The sequence below is a fragment of the Pinus tabuliformis genome, chromosome 6, assembly GCF_031772625.1.
Source record: "Pinus tabuliformis cultivar Carrire ecotype Pingquan chromosome 6, CPIR1, whole genome shotgun sequence".
Lineage (NCBI taxonomy): Eukaryota > Viridiplantae > Streptophyta > Pinopsida > Pinales > Pinaceae > Pinus > Pinus tabuliformis.
Window position 1 is genome coordinate 295,771,476 of NC_142292.1, and position 17,208 is coordinate 295,788,683.

General features: G+C 41.6%; 1 protein-coding gene across 1 annotated transcript in view; it reads left to right on the forward strand.

The window, feature by feature from the left end:
• Window positions 1-660: 660 nt before the first annotated feature.
• Window positions 661-17,208, forward strand: part of ASG3 (SNF2 domain-containing protein / helicase domain-containing protein) — a 380,591-nt gene continuing 364,043 nt past the window's right edge. Inside the window, exon 1 of the mRNA XM_089415440.1 lies at window positions 661-834. Within this exon, the coding sequence (XP_089271566.1) occupies window positions 808-834 (27 nt within the window). The 5' untranslated portion in view covers window positions 661-807. The remainder of the gene's footprint in view (window positions 835-17,208) is intronic.

Consider the following 17,208-nt stretch of genomic DNA (forward strand, 5'->3'; position numbering starts at 1 on the left):
CACTGCCATCCATCTCATTATATTTCAATAACTTGGTCACTATAGACTCACAAGTATTGTTAAGGGTCGCCTTAGAAATGAAATGAAATGATATTTTAAGGTTCATGAGACTAAAAATAGTCTATGAGACCATTAGTTTCTTGTTTTTCGCTTTTTGCAATTCAATCATTTTCCGATTCAAATTGATGATGCGCTGACCCAACCTTCCAACAATCCCTTCGTTGAAAAGACAATGCCAAGAAACCAATGCTAACATGGTCTCATAACTTTCTCTGATGTCTTTGGATGCCTCACATTCCAAAATGAAATATTTTTTCAATTCCACTACTCCAAATGTGCAAAATGTACACACCGGTTCTTCCCAAAAGTCTTTAAGCCTTTTCCACTCTCCTATTTCACACAAATATATCATAGCTTCTCATTTAACCGACAAACTTCCGATGAAATATGCCATAGATTTTCCGTTAACCGACAGACTTCCAATCAACTATACCGTAGCTTCTCACTTGGCCGACAAACTCAAACTTTCATGGGAAGAAAGCGTTGCAGCACGAGCTTATCAAAACTCTTTCATTCGAACAACCCAAAATTGGAGGTAAAGAAGGAAAACGAAAATGGCGACAGAGATGAATTACGAGCAGAGACTCATCGCAGCCGCACGGCTAGCTGACAACCTGAACACCACGACTGCAAAAGAATTTGACATTCCCAGCGCTGAAGAAGTTGCCGAGAAATGTTCAGAATGGGGAGTCACCGCACAGCTGAAGGCACACCAGGCCCAAGGACTATCATGGCTGATACACCGATATGCCATTGGCGTCAATGTTATACTTGGTCAGTCACTTTCCTTTTATGCGACACTGTCTTTATCTCATAGAGCCCTGATGTAGGTTTCAGTCGCAGAGTTTGTTATGCTAGAGCTGAATGTTAGCTGTAGAGGAGTTAGTGCATTTTATGTTAGTTTTCAGTCGTCTTGTTGTCTACCCGAGAAAAATGATTTGACTTAATTTTGTGTGTGTGTTTGTGTGATAAAGCCTTGATGTAGGCTTCACTCTCAGAGATTGTTATGCTAGAGCTGAATGTTAGCTGTAGAGGAGTTAGTGCATTTTATGTTAATTTTCAGTCTTCTTGTCGTCTACCTGAGAAAAATGATTTGACTTAATTTTTTTTTGTGTGTGTGTGTGCAGGGGACGAGGTTATTTTCTCTAACATTCTACAATCCGCAATGTATTTTGTCCAAAGAGCGTTTCAGGCTGTTTTATTAACCCTCGCCGGTCGAGGCCAGTGATTTTATGTCAAGCCTGAATTCTATTTTTGGCTTAGTTTAAAGACATGACAGGAAGGGAATTATATAGAATTTTCCTTAACATATGAAGCATTTGAAATAGCCGCGATACTATCTATTCCCAGTTCGATTAAATTTCAGTTCTACTAAAGATTACAAAAATATTTGAGTTATAGCAACTCATGGCCATTCTCCGCTGGTTGTCAAGTTGGAAGTCTTATCAGATAGGTCGGTAGTAGTGAAAGTAAACTCGCTATATATGTCATTATCAGTCCAACAAACAGAGGGTTGCCATTGCCTTTCCTCATTCAACGGAGATTAACCAGGTTCTATATGGATCTGTCAGGGCTTTACATTCGGAGCAGTATCTTACCAGGTTGACCTTTCAGAACCTCTGCATAGCTCAAGTAGGTAATGTGAAATTACATTTGTTATGTCGCTGAGCTATGCATGCGAATTTCTGGAAAGGTAAATTGACATTTGCATAGCTCAAGTAGGTAAGGTTATCGCTAACCCAAGAAAGAGCGCAAGTGACATTACCTTCGCCACCTTCAATACAATAAGTGAAAGTACTCGCAGAAACTGAAAACATTTCTTCCTTCAATTAATCAATGGGAGCGTCTACCTTCCAGCCAGCTGAAGTAAGGTGGTGGATTTGAGTGGTTTTTATCAGCTATGTGCTTTTCAAGGCATTCTGTCATCGCTATATTTGAGTGTTTTGATCCTCCCCAAGTATTTGAGTTGGTTTTCATTCTATTTGGTTCGTAAAAAGAAACATTTAACCTCAATGATGGAAAAACTAGGAACATTCTTGGGATAGAGAACAGTTTTGGAGCATCATAGATGGAAAGGGGCTAAGACCAAATAATGGGGATGAAGAAAAGGTTATGGGGATGAGACATAAATGCTCTTGCAACCATTAGTATGGTGATCACAGATGAAATTATACCTGCTTAGCAAGATGCAAATACTTCTCAAAAAGTTTGGGATACAATGTAGAAGGAAGACGTCTCTAATCAAACTGAGTTATCCATTTGAGAAAGTTTTATGGTTTGAAGGCTGTAGGATGTGATTTAATCACATATTGTCTTACCAAATGCCAAAACATATGAGATGGATTTATTGTAGTGGGTGAAAGGATAGAGTGTCACCCCCTCATGTAGCAGAGGATTTTGATCAAGGTTGAAGACCTTACCCAAGCAGGTTGCACTAGCAATATGATGGCTATTGAACCATGCTTTGTTATATGGAGGCATATGTATCAATTATAGGCAATTCAGTTGGCATGATCTTTATTCATGACAGATAGGTGCTGCAACTTCCCTTATGACTTAATCAACCATATTTGAGTGGGTGTTGAGGTGTTTTGAGAAGTGTCTATTTGCACACTTTTTGGCTTATCGTTATGCCCGCTAGAGTACATTACCATGGAGATTGATGCCCTCATTTGTTTATGGGTAGAGTGCTTTGGTTAGATGATATCTCTCTCTTTAATTTATGGCTTTTGTATGATGTTATATGGTTAGTTTGATGGAGCATTCCCCTTGCACACATATTTCTTGGTGTATTAGCCTCCCCATGGCTATATTTATGACACATTTCTCTTAGATTGAGGAGTGCCTTAGTAGATGGAATATTCATGGAATGGTCGAGACTTTTGAGAGGGTTGACTCTTTGGATTATGAGAGTGCTCTTTATCCTTCATGATGGGTGGCATGTTAATGGAGAAACCCTAATGTTCATGCACATTTGTTCTTTTGCCCATCACTGATCAAAGACAAGATTCAATGGCTTCCACATCCTACTTTAAGTCTGATGATAAGCTTCATGATAAGTCTGATTATCATGCATGGAAGATGTCTCTTGATTTGACATTAAAAGAACAAGATGTGATGGATTATGTGCAGGGAAAGATTTCAGAACCTCCTTCTAATGCGCCCACTGTTGCTAAAACCAAATACAAGACAGGTGAAGTCAAGCCATGAAGAACATTAGGGATTCTATTCATAAGCATTTAGTTGCTTACATTTCCGATTTGAACACATCAAAGGAGATATATGACAAGTTGGTTGGCATGTTCAAATCTATCAATGCAAATCAAATTATTTTCCTCAAGAACAAGCTGAAGGATATAAAGAAGGGAAAAGGTGAGGATATTCAATCCTACTTCATGAGGATTACCGAGATAAAAAATGATCTTCTTTCGATTGGTGAAGCTATTGCTGACAGGGAGCTCACTCTCATTGCCCTAGAGGTCTTCCTACTGAATGGCATGTGTTCAACACTACTATTCTTAATAACGACAGAATTCCATGATTTGAAGAATTGCTAACTAGATGTTCTCAAGAAGAAACAAAGATGAAGGAAATGGAGATGCCTTTGAATAGGAATAATCCTATTGCATTCTCCGCTCATGCCAAGAAGAAGAACAATGCAGGTCCAAAGAAGCAAAGTCAAGGAAGACCGAGATTCAAAAATGGAAGGAAGGGAAGATGCTTCGTTTGCAACAAGTTTGGTCACTATGCTAGGGAGTGTCCAAATAGAAGAGACACATCTCATGATGATGATCACAATCATTCCAGGGGCAACATCAACAATCAAAGGAATGGTAGGTTCAACAACAAAGGGAAAAGAAATACGTCCTCTACTCAACTTGGAAATGATCGAGCTTCTAAAAGAATAAGAAACTCCAGGTATGATGAGTCTAATGTTGTAAATTCTAAGCAAAAGGAATTTTATCTTATATTTGACCTCTCTACTGCCTCTCCTCCAAATACTTTGGGAAATTGGTTGATTGATAGTGGTGCCTCAAGGCACTTCACCGGGTACAAGGAAGCTCTTTCAAATCTAATAGAGAATGATACAAATTTGGAAATTATCCTTGGAGACGGTGCTACCTATCCCGTGAAGGGAGTTGGGAATGTTACCCTTCAATTGAATCAAGGTAACACCATTCATCTTCAAGAAGTACTATATGTACTTGATCTAAAGAAGAATCTAGTGTCTATCTCGGCGATGGAAGACAAAGGATTCAGAGTGACATTCATCAATGGAAAGGTATGTGTATGGAAAAGAAATTTCAAAGAAGCATTTACTCTTCGATTCAAGGTTGACAGTTTATATCAAGTTGAAGGAAGTCCACTGGGAGCCATGTCTTGCGACACATCTCTTCAATCCGAACTATGGCACCGGAGGTTTGCTCATCTTTACTATAAGGCTCTACCCGATGTAAGGAAGATGGTTACATGTATGCCCGAATTCAAAATAGAGCATGAAGGTGTATGTCAGGAATGTGCCGAGGGAAAACATACAAGGGGACCATTCCCCTCAAGTGATAGCAAGACCACAGACATTTTGCAAATAGTTTATTCTGATCTATCTGGTGCAATGCCATGAACTCATTGGGAGGATACTTATATTATGCAACCTTATAGATGATTTCTCTTGCAAAACTTGGATATATTTCTTGAAGAAGAAGGGCGAAGTATTCTCATGGCTCCGTTCTTTCAAAGCTTTAGTCGAAAATCAAACCGAGAAGAAAATCAAAATATGGAGGACCGATAATGGAACTGAATATGAATCAAATGAGTTCAAAGATTATTGTAGAGAAGTTGACATTAAGAGGGAGACTACTATTGCATATACTCCTGAGCAAAATGGTGTTGCTGAAAGGAAGAACCGTTCTGTTGTAGAAGCCACTCGTGCCATGCTTCATGATCAAAGCCTTTTGAAGTTCTTATGGGTCGAAGCTACAAACACTGCCGTGTTTGTTCAAAATAGATGACCTCATCAAGCGTTGGACTCCAAGACTTTCGAAGAAGTTTTTACCGGTAAGAAACTTGATGTTTCTCATTTTAGAATTTTTGGTAGTCTCGTATACTTTCATGTGCTGAAAGAAAAGAGAAGTAAATTGGAGGCATTTGGGAAGAAAGGAACTTTTGTGGGCTACAATGAAACTTCTAAGGCATATAGAATCTATGTGCTTAGTCAAAGAGAAGTAGAGTTGAGTCATGATGTCACTTTCGATGAGGATGCTGCCCTAAGAAAGATTAGCAACCTTCCTATTCCAAGGAAGGACAAAGAAGCAGATGCAGGAAATCAGGGAGATTTGCAGGATGAGCTGATGCCCGATGTTGAAGAACCGATGGATCCCATTGATCCTCCTCCTTGTGAGCTCTCCTCCTCCGAAAGGAGACCCTCATTGCCGAGGGAAACTCTCGAAGATGCTGAGAGACATGTTGCACCAAGGGGGACATTTCGTGAAAGCAAGAAGCCTAATAGGTATCAAGGGTACTTAACTGCTATGAACACCATTATTCAGTCTGAACCTTGCTCATTCGAAGAAGCTGTGAAGCAACAATTATGGAAGGATGCCATGAACAAAGAGTACGAGTCAATTATGAAAAATGATGTCTGGGATGTGGTCCCTAGACCCAGGACAAATCTGTTGTTACCTCTAAATGGCTCTACAAGATCAAGCATGGAGCTGATGGAAGTGCTAAAAGGTTCAAAGCCAAATTCGTTGCTCGAGGCTTCTCTCAAAAGGAAGGTGTAGATTATGATGAGATATTTACACTGGTTGCCCGCTACACCACCATCCGTTCGATTATAGCCCTTGCTGCATCGCAAGGATGGAATCTTCATCAGATGGATGTCAAGACTGCCTTCTTGCATGGTTCACTTAAGGAGGAAGTCTATGTAGAACAACCTGAGGGGTTCGAAGTTCAAGACCATCAGTCACTTGTATGCAGGTTGAAGAAAGCCCTCTATGGGTTGAAGCAAGCACCCAGGGCTTGGTATGAGAGGATCGATAGCTATTTAATGAAGCTGGGATTTACGAGAAGTGAAGCTGATCCGAACCTTTATTTTAAGGTTGAGAATGAAAGACCTCTCATCTTGGTACTTTATGTTATTTATCAATGTAAGAGGGAGTTGGCTTCCGAATTCGAGATGAAGGACCTAAGACTGATGTATTACTTCCTAGGGTTGGAGGTCTGGCAAAATCCAGGCGAGATTTTCCTTTCTTAAGGAAAATATATTGTGAAGATTTTGGAAAGATTTGGGATGGTGGACTACAAGTCTGTGACTACTCCGATGGAACTTAACTTCAAGAAGTTATGCGGAAGTGCTATTGGGCCCAATTTGGGAAATCCTTTTGAGTATCGTCAACTCGTGGGGGCCCTGATGTTCTTGGTAAACTCCCGTTCGGACATATGTTTTGCAGTGAATACAGTGAACTAGTTTATGGTCGAGCCTTATCACATACATTGGATTGCTGCCAAGAATTTATTGAGATATCTTTGGGGCACAATCACTTATGGACTGGGACACACTGCCGGGAATGTGAGGCTCCATGGTTACTCTGATGCAGACTGGGCTGGTAGTGTGATGGATCGTAAAAGCACATCTGGATGTTGCTTCTCTCTAGGTTCTGCTTCAATATCATGGATGAGCAGGAAGCGGAAGTCGGTTGCCTTGAGCACCATTGACGCTAAATATATTGCTGCTAGTTTGGCTTTCCTGTGAAGCTGTTTGGTTGAGGAAGCTCTTTAGTAAGTTGTTGGACATATGCTGGATACCACCGTGGTCTTCTGCGAAATCAGAGTGGGATTTGTCTTTCGAAGAATCCTGTGTTTCATTTTCGCTCCAAGCATATTGATATCAAATACCACTATATCCTGGATATGGTACAACAAGGAGTAATAAGGCTCCAACACATTCGGACTGATGATCAAGTCGCTGATATTCTTACAAAGCCCCTGGGAAAGGTCAAATTCTTGACCTTCCGTGAACGACTTCGAGTCGTGGAGGGACCCTCTTATGAGGGTCTTGTATGAGATGGATGTTGAGCTCTGGGAGCCCTGGGAGCTTCGGGGGGCTTGGGGTACTTCTTGGAGTGATGAGCGACCATAGGGGGAGTGGTTCACCCTCCCTTATTGGTGCGCGATGTACAAAGTGAGTGGTTCACCTTCCCCTGTGATACCTCATGGTGGCATATGCATAGGATGAGTGGTTCACCTTCTCCTATGGCATATGAGCAGGATGAGTGGTTCACCTTCTCTTGCCGACACATCCCACCCATGCAATCAGAGACTCATGGGAAGTACCTCTCATCTGGCCAATGAGTAGGGAAATGAGGATAGGGACCATAATACTATCGATGGATGCATCTTGTACTACCATACTCCCTATGCTAGGCTGTTGATATTGATCTGGGATCAATGGAAACTGACTTCAGGTCAGTTAAGAGTTGTATGACACTCTCTATTATTGGAGACTGACTTCGGGTCAGTGGGGAATGGTATGATACATTCTCGATCATTTCTTCGTTCTTCATGGTTCAACAGAGCAGAGCAGTGACAAGGATGGTACAAAGTGTCAGATAGTTTGGCAGGTGATGTTCTCCCTAGTTGAGAGGGAGTGTTAAATTTGGCAACTAGGGTCAAACATAACTTTGGACAACTCCTATGAGGCAACTGATATTTTTCTTGGATTCCTTTTTCTGAGAGGTGTAGGATTGATTTAAAGATCATCCCATTCTGACATGCACAAATGAAGTTATGAATTTATTTTTATTATGGACAAATTGTCAAGGTTGGCCAACCATCAAATTAGCTTCCTCCAGTCTTCAACGTTGCATATAAATACAAGATGCCTCCTCCTCATTTTGTCATCACTCTCATTCATCTTTCTCTCTCTCATCTTGATTGGGTACAGATTTCTGGGCTTCTCTCTCTCTCCACACATGCGAAGGAAGGTCTGATTTTCTAGCTGCTAAATTGACCAGATTTGACCGAAATTTCAGGAGGCCAACTTTGACCAGTGTTTACTTCGATTTTGTGAGAGAGACTTCTGTTTGGGCAGGTCGCAGTTCCGGGCACCAAAAATGAGTCAATTTGACCCCTGTGTTGACCAACGTTGACTGCCCTAGTTTTGGTTGCTGCATTGACTTTAGTTGACCACGTTTGATTAGTTAATTGCAGACTGTTTTGGGCTACATTATCTTGTTGTTGGAGTCCGAGTTGACCAATGTTGACCTAGCTATTTTGGAGGTCAATTACAACCCTATTGACCAACGTTGACTTTTTGGTTAGGGCTTTCTGTTTTTGCTGTTTTGACTGATCAAATTGGGCAAGTGAATATTGTAAATTGTACTCTCCCTCTCTGCTAAACTTTTGAAGAATTATAAGAAGAAATTGATCAAGAGTTTCCCCACATTGGGGTTCGGTGGTCCTTCCATGTGGATTTGTGCTTTGGCACATTCTTTGAAGTTGTTTCACTTATGGGAGGTGGTTATGTTAGCTACATAAACTTTCTTGCACATATTTCTATGGTATTTCTTCAGGGACAAGTTGTTCAACTTGTTGGGGAGTGCTCCCTAACCACTTCTATTTTGGGTATGTACTTGGCATCTCTTGGTGGATTAATCGCTTGGTTTGAGGTGCGCCTTAGCTATTGTATCTATTATAACCACGAAGGCGAAGTAAGGGAACAAGTACACAACCAATAATGATCTATAATCCAATTTCAACTTGTGATTCACACTAGAATACCTCAAACATTAAATGTAAACACTCGAATGCAAAAATGGTTAAAGCACCTTACAATAGATAGCCCACCTTCATCGAATGAGTAGGCTAGATGGATGAATGCAATGACTAGAAAATGTATGATAAGTAACTGAGGCTTGGTTGTTTGCGAATCATGTTAGGGTTGTTGGCTGTCAAGTTGCAACATAGGAGGAATTTTTTCTCCTAGGCTTACCCATGTATATGGATTGGTAACAATACACGGTAATGATGGAGTACTTAACTAGATGGTGTGCTCTCCTAGTTGGCATCTTGGAGCATTTTACTAATGAACTCATGGTTTGAGGAGTTTGGTGGTCCTTGCACGTGGATTTGTGCTTTGGCACATTCTTTAGGTTGTTTCACTTATGGGAGGTGGTTATGATAACTACGTAGACTTTCTTGCACATATTCCTATGGTATTTTTCAGGGACAAGTTGGTCAACTTTTTGGATAGTGCCCCCTAACCACTTATTCTATTTTGGGTATGTACTTGTCATCTCTAGGTGAATTAATGCCTTGGTTTTGTTGATTTTTGTGTAGCATCAAGAGGTATTCCCGCATGCCAAGAGGCCTCCTAAGTCGGCCTAGAGAAATTATGGAAATTAAAATAAAATAAATTATATTTTTTGGGTTTCAGGTAGGCTCAAAAGGGACAAGTCAACCCCACCATGAAAGGGTGTGTCCCTTGGGGTAAATGCACCCATTCGACTTGTATATATACACATGATGTGACACTTCATTTGATCACTCACTCATCATCATATCTCTTCTATATTAGCCACACGTGGGAGCAGAAAAATGAAGTGACTGAAGTTTGGACTTGGTTTTTGGCAGAAATTTCTAGACAATTTTGAATTGTAAAACTTGTTGAAGAATAATTTCTCCTAGAAGAAGAGTTGTTGGGTAATCTCCCAAGTTTGGGTTTGCTAGGGAAAATTTTGCTATCTCTATTATGTTGATTTGCGGTAGCATCGGATGTGCTCTAGCCACGAAATTTGGTGGAGAGGCTAAGGCACATGAGATCTCCAATACCCAGAAAGGGTTTGGGCAGATTCTAAACAGTTTGAGAGCTATTAAAATAATTAATATTTTTAATGGAGTCCCTAAGTCTAAACTTTGGGAAAATAAAATATTAATGTGAATTAATATAAAACTGTGTTAGAATGGTCCAAAAGTCATGGATCAAGCCAGATCTAACATTAGCTATTGATTAGGGACTTAATCTCGGCCATTGATTTGTCAACAAGAAAAGTATAAGAGGAGGCTTGAGGGTCACTTGGAGAACACACCAAGAGATCAAGATTTCGACTTTCTGGGGCAGGGTTTGCTAAGAAAGTTGAGAGAGTGATCAAAGTTGTAGCTGAGGGGTAGTGAATACAGAAGCAGAGAGGCAAAGATAGCACCGGGAGGATCAACGCAGCAGCCGGAATTGCCGGAACAGCGGGGAAAGCTGACGTAGAGGGCAGAAGCCGGAACTGTCGGGAACAGTCGGAACTGCTGGAACAACCGGGAAAGCTGACGCAGAGGGTAGAAACCGGAACTGCTGGGAACAACCGGAATAGCCGAGAAAGCTGACGCCGAGGGCAGACGCCGGAACTACCGGGAACAACCGAAACTACCGGAATAGCCGGGAAAGCTGACGCAGAGGGCAGAAGCTGAAACTGTCGGGAAAGCTGACGCAGAGGGCAGAAGCCGGAACTGCTGGGTACAACCGGAACTGCCGGGAAAGTTGATGCAGAGGGTAGAAGCTGGAACTGTCGGGAAAGTTGACGCAGAGGGCAGAAGCCGGAACTGCTGGGAAAGCTGATGCAGAGGGCAGAAGACGCTGACGCAGTCCCTAAAGGTTGACGCTGGGGTTTTGTGGGGTAGATTGGAGCTGTGGAGCTGTCGGAGTGTTTATCCGGGGTTTCAGCCGGAATATCTGCTTCCGAGTAGAGAGGTACTACTGTCGAGATTTTACTCTGTTGGGTGAGCCGAATTTGGCACCCAAATTGTATTTTGAAACTGCTTAATAAACAAACCCTTAGATAGCTGCACCAGTTTTTCTCGCATTGGGTTTTTCCGGGGACATTAGTCCAAAAACAATGGTGTCACTTGTGTGCTTGTTTTTGTTTCCTTCAGTTGATGGTTTGTAATATGTTGAGCATGTACTTATGTTTATTTTCAATATTTACATGGTAAATAACTTGTTAATTAATCAGAACAAGTAGGAAGAAATAAACCAGTAAGTACATGGAGGGTTTTTGATTGTTAGACTTAGAAACTTCAACATTTTGTGCATGGTTGTCTTTTTATAATCTTACAATTTTCATTGCATTACTATTGAAATCTTCAATGTATAATTGCTTAATAATATCAGTGACATAAGATAAACTGTATGAAGATTATTAGGTGGTAATTATCAGATCAAAAGATTGGTTTCTACTGTTCATATTGTAAACAATTCAACATGGTATCAGAGGTAGGCTAAAAGAATAGTCATCAAGTTAGCCTAAGAAGAAGTTTTGCCTTTTAGAAGCCGAATTTAGAATATTATGTGCTAGCTGAGTTCTGAAGAAAGGGTTTTTAAGTTCTGGTTAGAGGCCGAATAAAGGTAGGCCAAAATTCTGTCAGGGCCAAAAGGCGCATGCTCGCCGCAGGCCTATTGCAGTCAAGGAGACGTTGTGAATAAAAGACACAATGTGAAATGAACTAATGATTAGAAAATGAATTTGATCAATGCACATGCTTTAATAATCATGACGTCGTTGGTTCATTTAAGGAACAAAGAGATTCTATCTTCTTCTTTCCTTCCTTGGGTTAAACCTTCTTTCTAATTTATTAATCCATCTCCATTGCTCGTTGTCAGGTATTAAATTTTTGTGATCGAAGGGATTAGAATGGATTGGATTGACCAGTGTTGGTGTTGACGTTTGGTAGGCATCGATCCATAGATCTCTTGTTCACCACATCGCTCTGGGAATCCATTTTTCTTTTAGTTGGTCGCGCGAATTGCATCCATCAACTTAAGTTTAACATGCAACAAGGACTGGATGACTTAACAATAATAATATTCTAGTGGTGAACTGGATAGAGTTGTCCTTTGAAAGTAGCATGGATGATGATCAACTTTGTGAAAATGACAGTGAAGTTGATGACATGGAAGAAGATTAGTCAGACGATGAAAATGATGGCACAATAGAGGATTCTAATCTTGTTCTTCCAGTGTGCCTTAATATTGATGGTAGGATTGAGCATACCTAGAGTTTGGTGCAATATGTTGGTTGACTCCCCAGAGGGAGATGTTACCCACCATTTTGTGGGTGATATCCCTAGGAGAATTTTTTTCTCCATGATGGTCCTTAGCCAGCAGCCAACAACCCCTCGCAGCCACCAACTAGCTCGATGTGCCATTTCTCCACCACCTGAGCCAACCATGTGGTCCCTCACCCATATGTCATGATCATATGTTTGAAGGTGGGCCTCCCAAACCTAAAGGTATGCCTTGTTATTTGGTAATTGAGTATTCTAGTTTATTTATCATGGAAAATTTGGGCATGGATTAATGGGGGGATTCGATGGAAAGAGTGGTCTAGGTCTGTGCTCTTGTCCCCTAGGTCTCTTTTGGGATGTTAACCTTGCACCCTAGTCCCGTGGGATCTCTTTTATTGACCTATTGGTTTTAGGGATGGTACTACATGGGAAACCCTAATTTTGTTTACGTGGTCTCGCTCCCTGATTCGCATATATTACTCCCCTTCTGCTCATTACACCCCCAATCATCTCTCCTCCCACCTGGGTCCACATTCCTCCACTAGGTCCACATAGGGTCAGCCACCCCCTCCCCTTGCCCCACATCTTGGGTCGGGCCTGGAATGATGCCCAGAGGTTGATGCAGCTAAAAGAAAAAGAAAAAACATAATTGGCCACATTCAATAGGAAATTGTACCACAAAATGCAAAAGATGGCCGGGACAAAAGCATTTAGCACGTGGGCAAAAGCCATGACATGAGCTCTACCCCATTCCATGGCCATCACCCTAGTTCCTACATGGCCCTTGATGAGCCTCCTTTATCATTCAGGAACCCATGATTGTCCCAACCCTCGATGGGCAATGAACTGCCGCACCTTATAAGGGGGTATCCACTACTATATTTTATGCATCATGTTCTCATTGCCTAGAGCCTCGAGCAGTTTACCAAATAAAATCATAAAAATGCAAAAGGCATACGAAGAAGGGTGGAAAAGTCAAGGCCAAGGTAACTCATGCACCACGATTGCTCCTTCCTGTGCATTATTTACCCAAGTGTGGGCTTCTCTTTTATTACCTACCTTTGTACCATGGCATGTGATCCAGGTTGCCTCTTTTCATTCCTTACTCCATTCCATCATTATGCCACATGCCACCACCATTTGAAGGATGTACCATGGACATACCACCCCCTTTAGAGGTAGAAACCACCTAGTAGGATGCCTGATTAACCCTATTTGGAGTTGGGAGACATTAGCACATGCCAAAGCCCACTATGGAAGGGCATGCCATAATGAAGTTGTCACTTGTTATCCATGGTTTATAAACTCCTTTACTTGATTTCTTTAATGACTTGGTGTATTGGAAGGCACGGGGATGCATTAGATCTTATGCAGGATTGCAGGCGGTTTCCATTTGGGTTTGGTCTCCCTATACAGGGTCCTGAACCTAGAGGGCAACATTGGCACATGTAGGGTGTGTGTAGAGAGCCACGGGCCTCCACAGCAGTAGACAACACTCCATGGATCCCCACAGCCACTCAGAGATTGCTTGTAGTTCACTTATTGGACGAGGAAGATGCACCTGATCCATCATGCCCAGCTAACCCCAGAGTTGCACCATACACTTGGCAGATGATCCAGGACTTGCATGATGTGGCATCACCTACACCATCATCCTAGCCCTTGCAGGCAATCTACGAGTATCTTTGATTTGTTTGGAGACCCACGATGACACTTGTGTGCCCCCATATGTCATTGGGAGCACCACAGACTATTACAAGGGGCCAACCCCTTGTCCACTGCTTTTGGGAGTTCAACTACACATTATGGCACATATGGACTCCATTAGGCCTCCTCCAAGGCCCAACGACATGCACTATTCATTATTCGACCTCTTGAGAGGCTTATTCTTTTGTTTATGAGCTAGTTTGGTGGGCTTGTCACCAAAAGTTAGTTATTTTGCACATTATTTTATTGTAGGGGCTAATGTAGGCCTAATTAGCTAAATCAAACTCATTAGAAGTGTATAAATACAAGTGATGTGAATTCATTTTAGCATCTTCACTTTGGATTGGATCTCTCTCTTCTTTAGAGAATTTCACATTTTTCCTAGAGGATGAATTGGAGCATTTATGGATGAATTTTGATGTATGGTTATTGGTCTATTTTCTCTTGGAGCTTTTCTATTGTCATTTGTGAATGGTTGGATATACTCTACTGCATGTAAGCACAAAATTTTGATGTTATTCTTGTTACTTTTGTCATAGATGTTGGATTGGGATTTTCGTTGTATTAGGGTTAATTGCGGCATGCAAATTATTGTTTAATATTTTGGGATTGTCTCTATTATAACGTTTCTCTCCAAGTATGGGCCATGTAGTATGAGCGAAATCTACTAGGGGTAAATCTGACCTTGATAAGCCATTCCACTTGTGCATTGAAGTATAAAAGTTGCAAGATTGCTTTCACTTGACCTAGAGGTGTTTGTGAAGTAATTTTGAAGCCTCCTTGACTTGGAACTAAAAAATCTTACACATAATTAACATAAACTCCATCCTCCCAAGGATTAAGGCACTGATCTACCAAGGGTGGTCACCAAAACACTTATTCTTTCACGTTCTCCCAAGTCTAGCCACATTGGGGTGCCTAGGGCATCAATTTCCCGACAAGTTAGCCACTGAAAAGGTTCGATCTCCTAGGGTCTCCTACGCTGGCCTTTCCTCTAACCCTCCTCCAAATTTGAAGACATTCTGACAGTGGAGTTGGGAGAAAAGCCAAGCCCTAGCTCCGGGACCAAAACCTGCCCTGCCATCCCCAAGGCTAGCGCTTCCCATGGTCAAAGCAACATTATTGAATGGAATAATTTCTTTGATCTTTCCCACCTTGTTTAGGGTAAGAATATCATTGATTGTTTCATACCTTCCTCATACCCTAGACTAGGTCCACTTGGCCCTGTGTGCTCCCGCTCCTTCAAAGGACCGTTCTTTAAGAACCAACTAGGATACCAATTCTAACAAGGATTTAGGGTGTGGGGAACTCCTTTCAAAGCCTATTCCCATACACCTACCCCCCAAAATCCTCTTCCTTTCCCTAGAAGCGCATAGTGCCTTGCTTAGAAAGCAAGCAAGCTCCATCCTTCAAAACCTTCTGGGAAAGGGTCCGGGTCACTCATATTCATTGACCTATCATTCATTAGTGACTCCATACATATCGGGTCTCCTCTCGTCGGTGAAAGTTCGTAAATAGAAGGGAGCCTTAGCCGAGGTGACAGTGGGCTAAAAATCCATTTGTTGCACTTGGTCTAGCATTTGCCCTTTAGGGATTCCTCTTGCGTTGGCCTTTCCTCTAATCCTCCTCCAAATTTGAAGACATTTTGACGATGGAGTTGGGAGAAAAGCCAAGCCCTAGCTTCGAGACCAAAACTTGCCCTGCCTTCCCCAAGGCTAGCGCTTCCCAGGGTCAAAGCAACATTATTGAATGGAATACTTTCTTTGATCCTTCCCACCTTGTCTAGGGTAAGAATATCGTTGATTGCTTCATACCTTCCTCATACCCTAGACCAGGTCCACTTGGCCCCGTGTGCTCCCGCTCCTTCAAAGGACCGTTCTTTAAGAACTAACGGGGATACCAATTCTAACAAGGATTTAGGGTGTGGGGAACTCCTTTCAAAGCCTATTCCCATACACCTACCCTCCCAAAATCCTCTTCCTTTCCCTAGAAGTGCATAGTGCCTTGCTTAGAAAGCAAGCAAGCTCCATCCTTCAAAACCTTGTGGGAAAGGGTCTGGGTCACTCATATCCATTGACCTATTATGCATTAGTGACTCCATACATATCGGGTCTTCTCCCATCTGTGAAAGTCCGTAAATAGAAGGGAGCCTTAACCGAGGTGACAATGGGCTAAAACTCCATTTGTTGCCCTTGGTCTAGCAATTGCCCTTTAAGGATTCCCCTTAGGTCCCCTGCTAGTTTGAGCGGTAATATGAGACAAGTTGCAAGACATTGTTGACTTTGGGCAAAACTCTTTATCATCTGAAAGAAAGTAAATCCATGGCAGGACTTTAGATGAACTGCTGGCTGTGTATGGGCATGAGGGTTCACTTGAACATTATGAAGATGATAATAGTTAGATCCCTTATGGAGTTTTTGCAGTTGACACTAAGTGGCTTTGCATAAACTGTACTATTGCTGAATCCTGATGACACTCCTCATTGTGATATGTGAGGGGAACATCGTGAATCTAGAATCCTCAATGAGGGGTATTGAGCACCTCAATTTGCACCTACAAAAGTGTCTAGTTATTCCAAATTATATCCAGAGATGCTTGAAAATAGCAATGGGGTGGCTACTTATATTACACCTATTCCAACCTCTACAATTGGGGAGTTGTCAACATTGTCATTACCAGAGAGGCATACAATTATTGGGTTTGATGAAAGGATGTTGCTTCATTCAGAGATGTCAAAGGGGGAAAAGGTGCTGGTCGCATTACTCGGTTGGTAGATTTCACAACAAAGGGTACTTCCAGATCTGTAAGCTTCAATGCACTTGCTATTTAAGCACTCAAATCTCTTGTCGCATGGAGAAGGGATACACTTAATGAATCGTTCACACTATGACCCATTTAAATTATTAAATAAGGATCGCTTAAGGTCGCGATAATTACAACATTCTAGTATGATCCTCAATACCAGATCTCTCTTGTCCACTTTTATGTGATCATCTTTAGTAGACACTTTGTTAATTTTATGCAACAATGGTATGTTCTATGCTTTAGAGCAATTTTACTTCAATTTCTTTATAGGCCCAATATCAATATCCAGTTTAGCAATCACATCAACATGATAGTAAAATGCAGATAAAACATAAACATAAACAGTAGAAGACAAGCCAAGACAAGAGGACACAAGATGTGGCACCAAACAGGGACAAACCCCAATGTGGGGAAACCCTTGATCAATTCTTCTTATATTCTTCAATAGTTCAGCAGAGAGAGAGATAGAACAATTTACAAATCTGATAATTTATGACAGCAGCAAAAAGCCCTAACCAGAAAATTCAACAGGGCAGATTCCTTCCTCAATTTAGCTTGGTCAAACCCAGTCAACTTCGGCCTCCAACA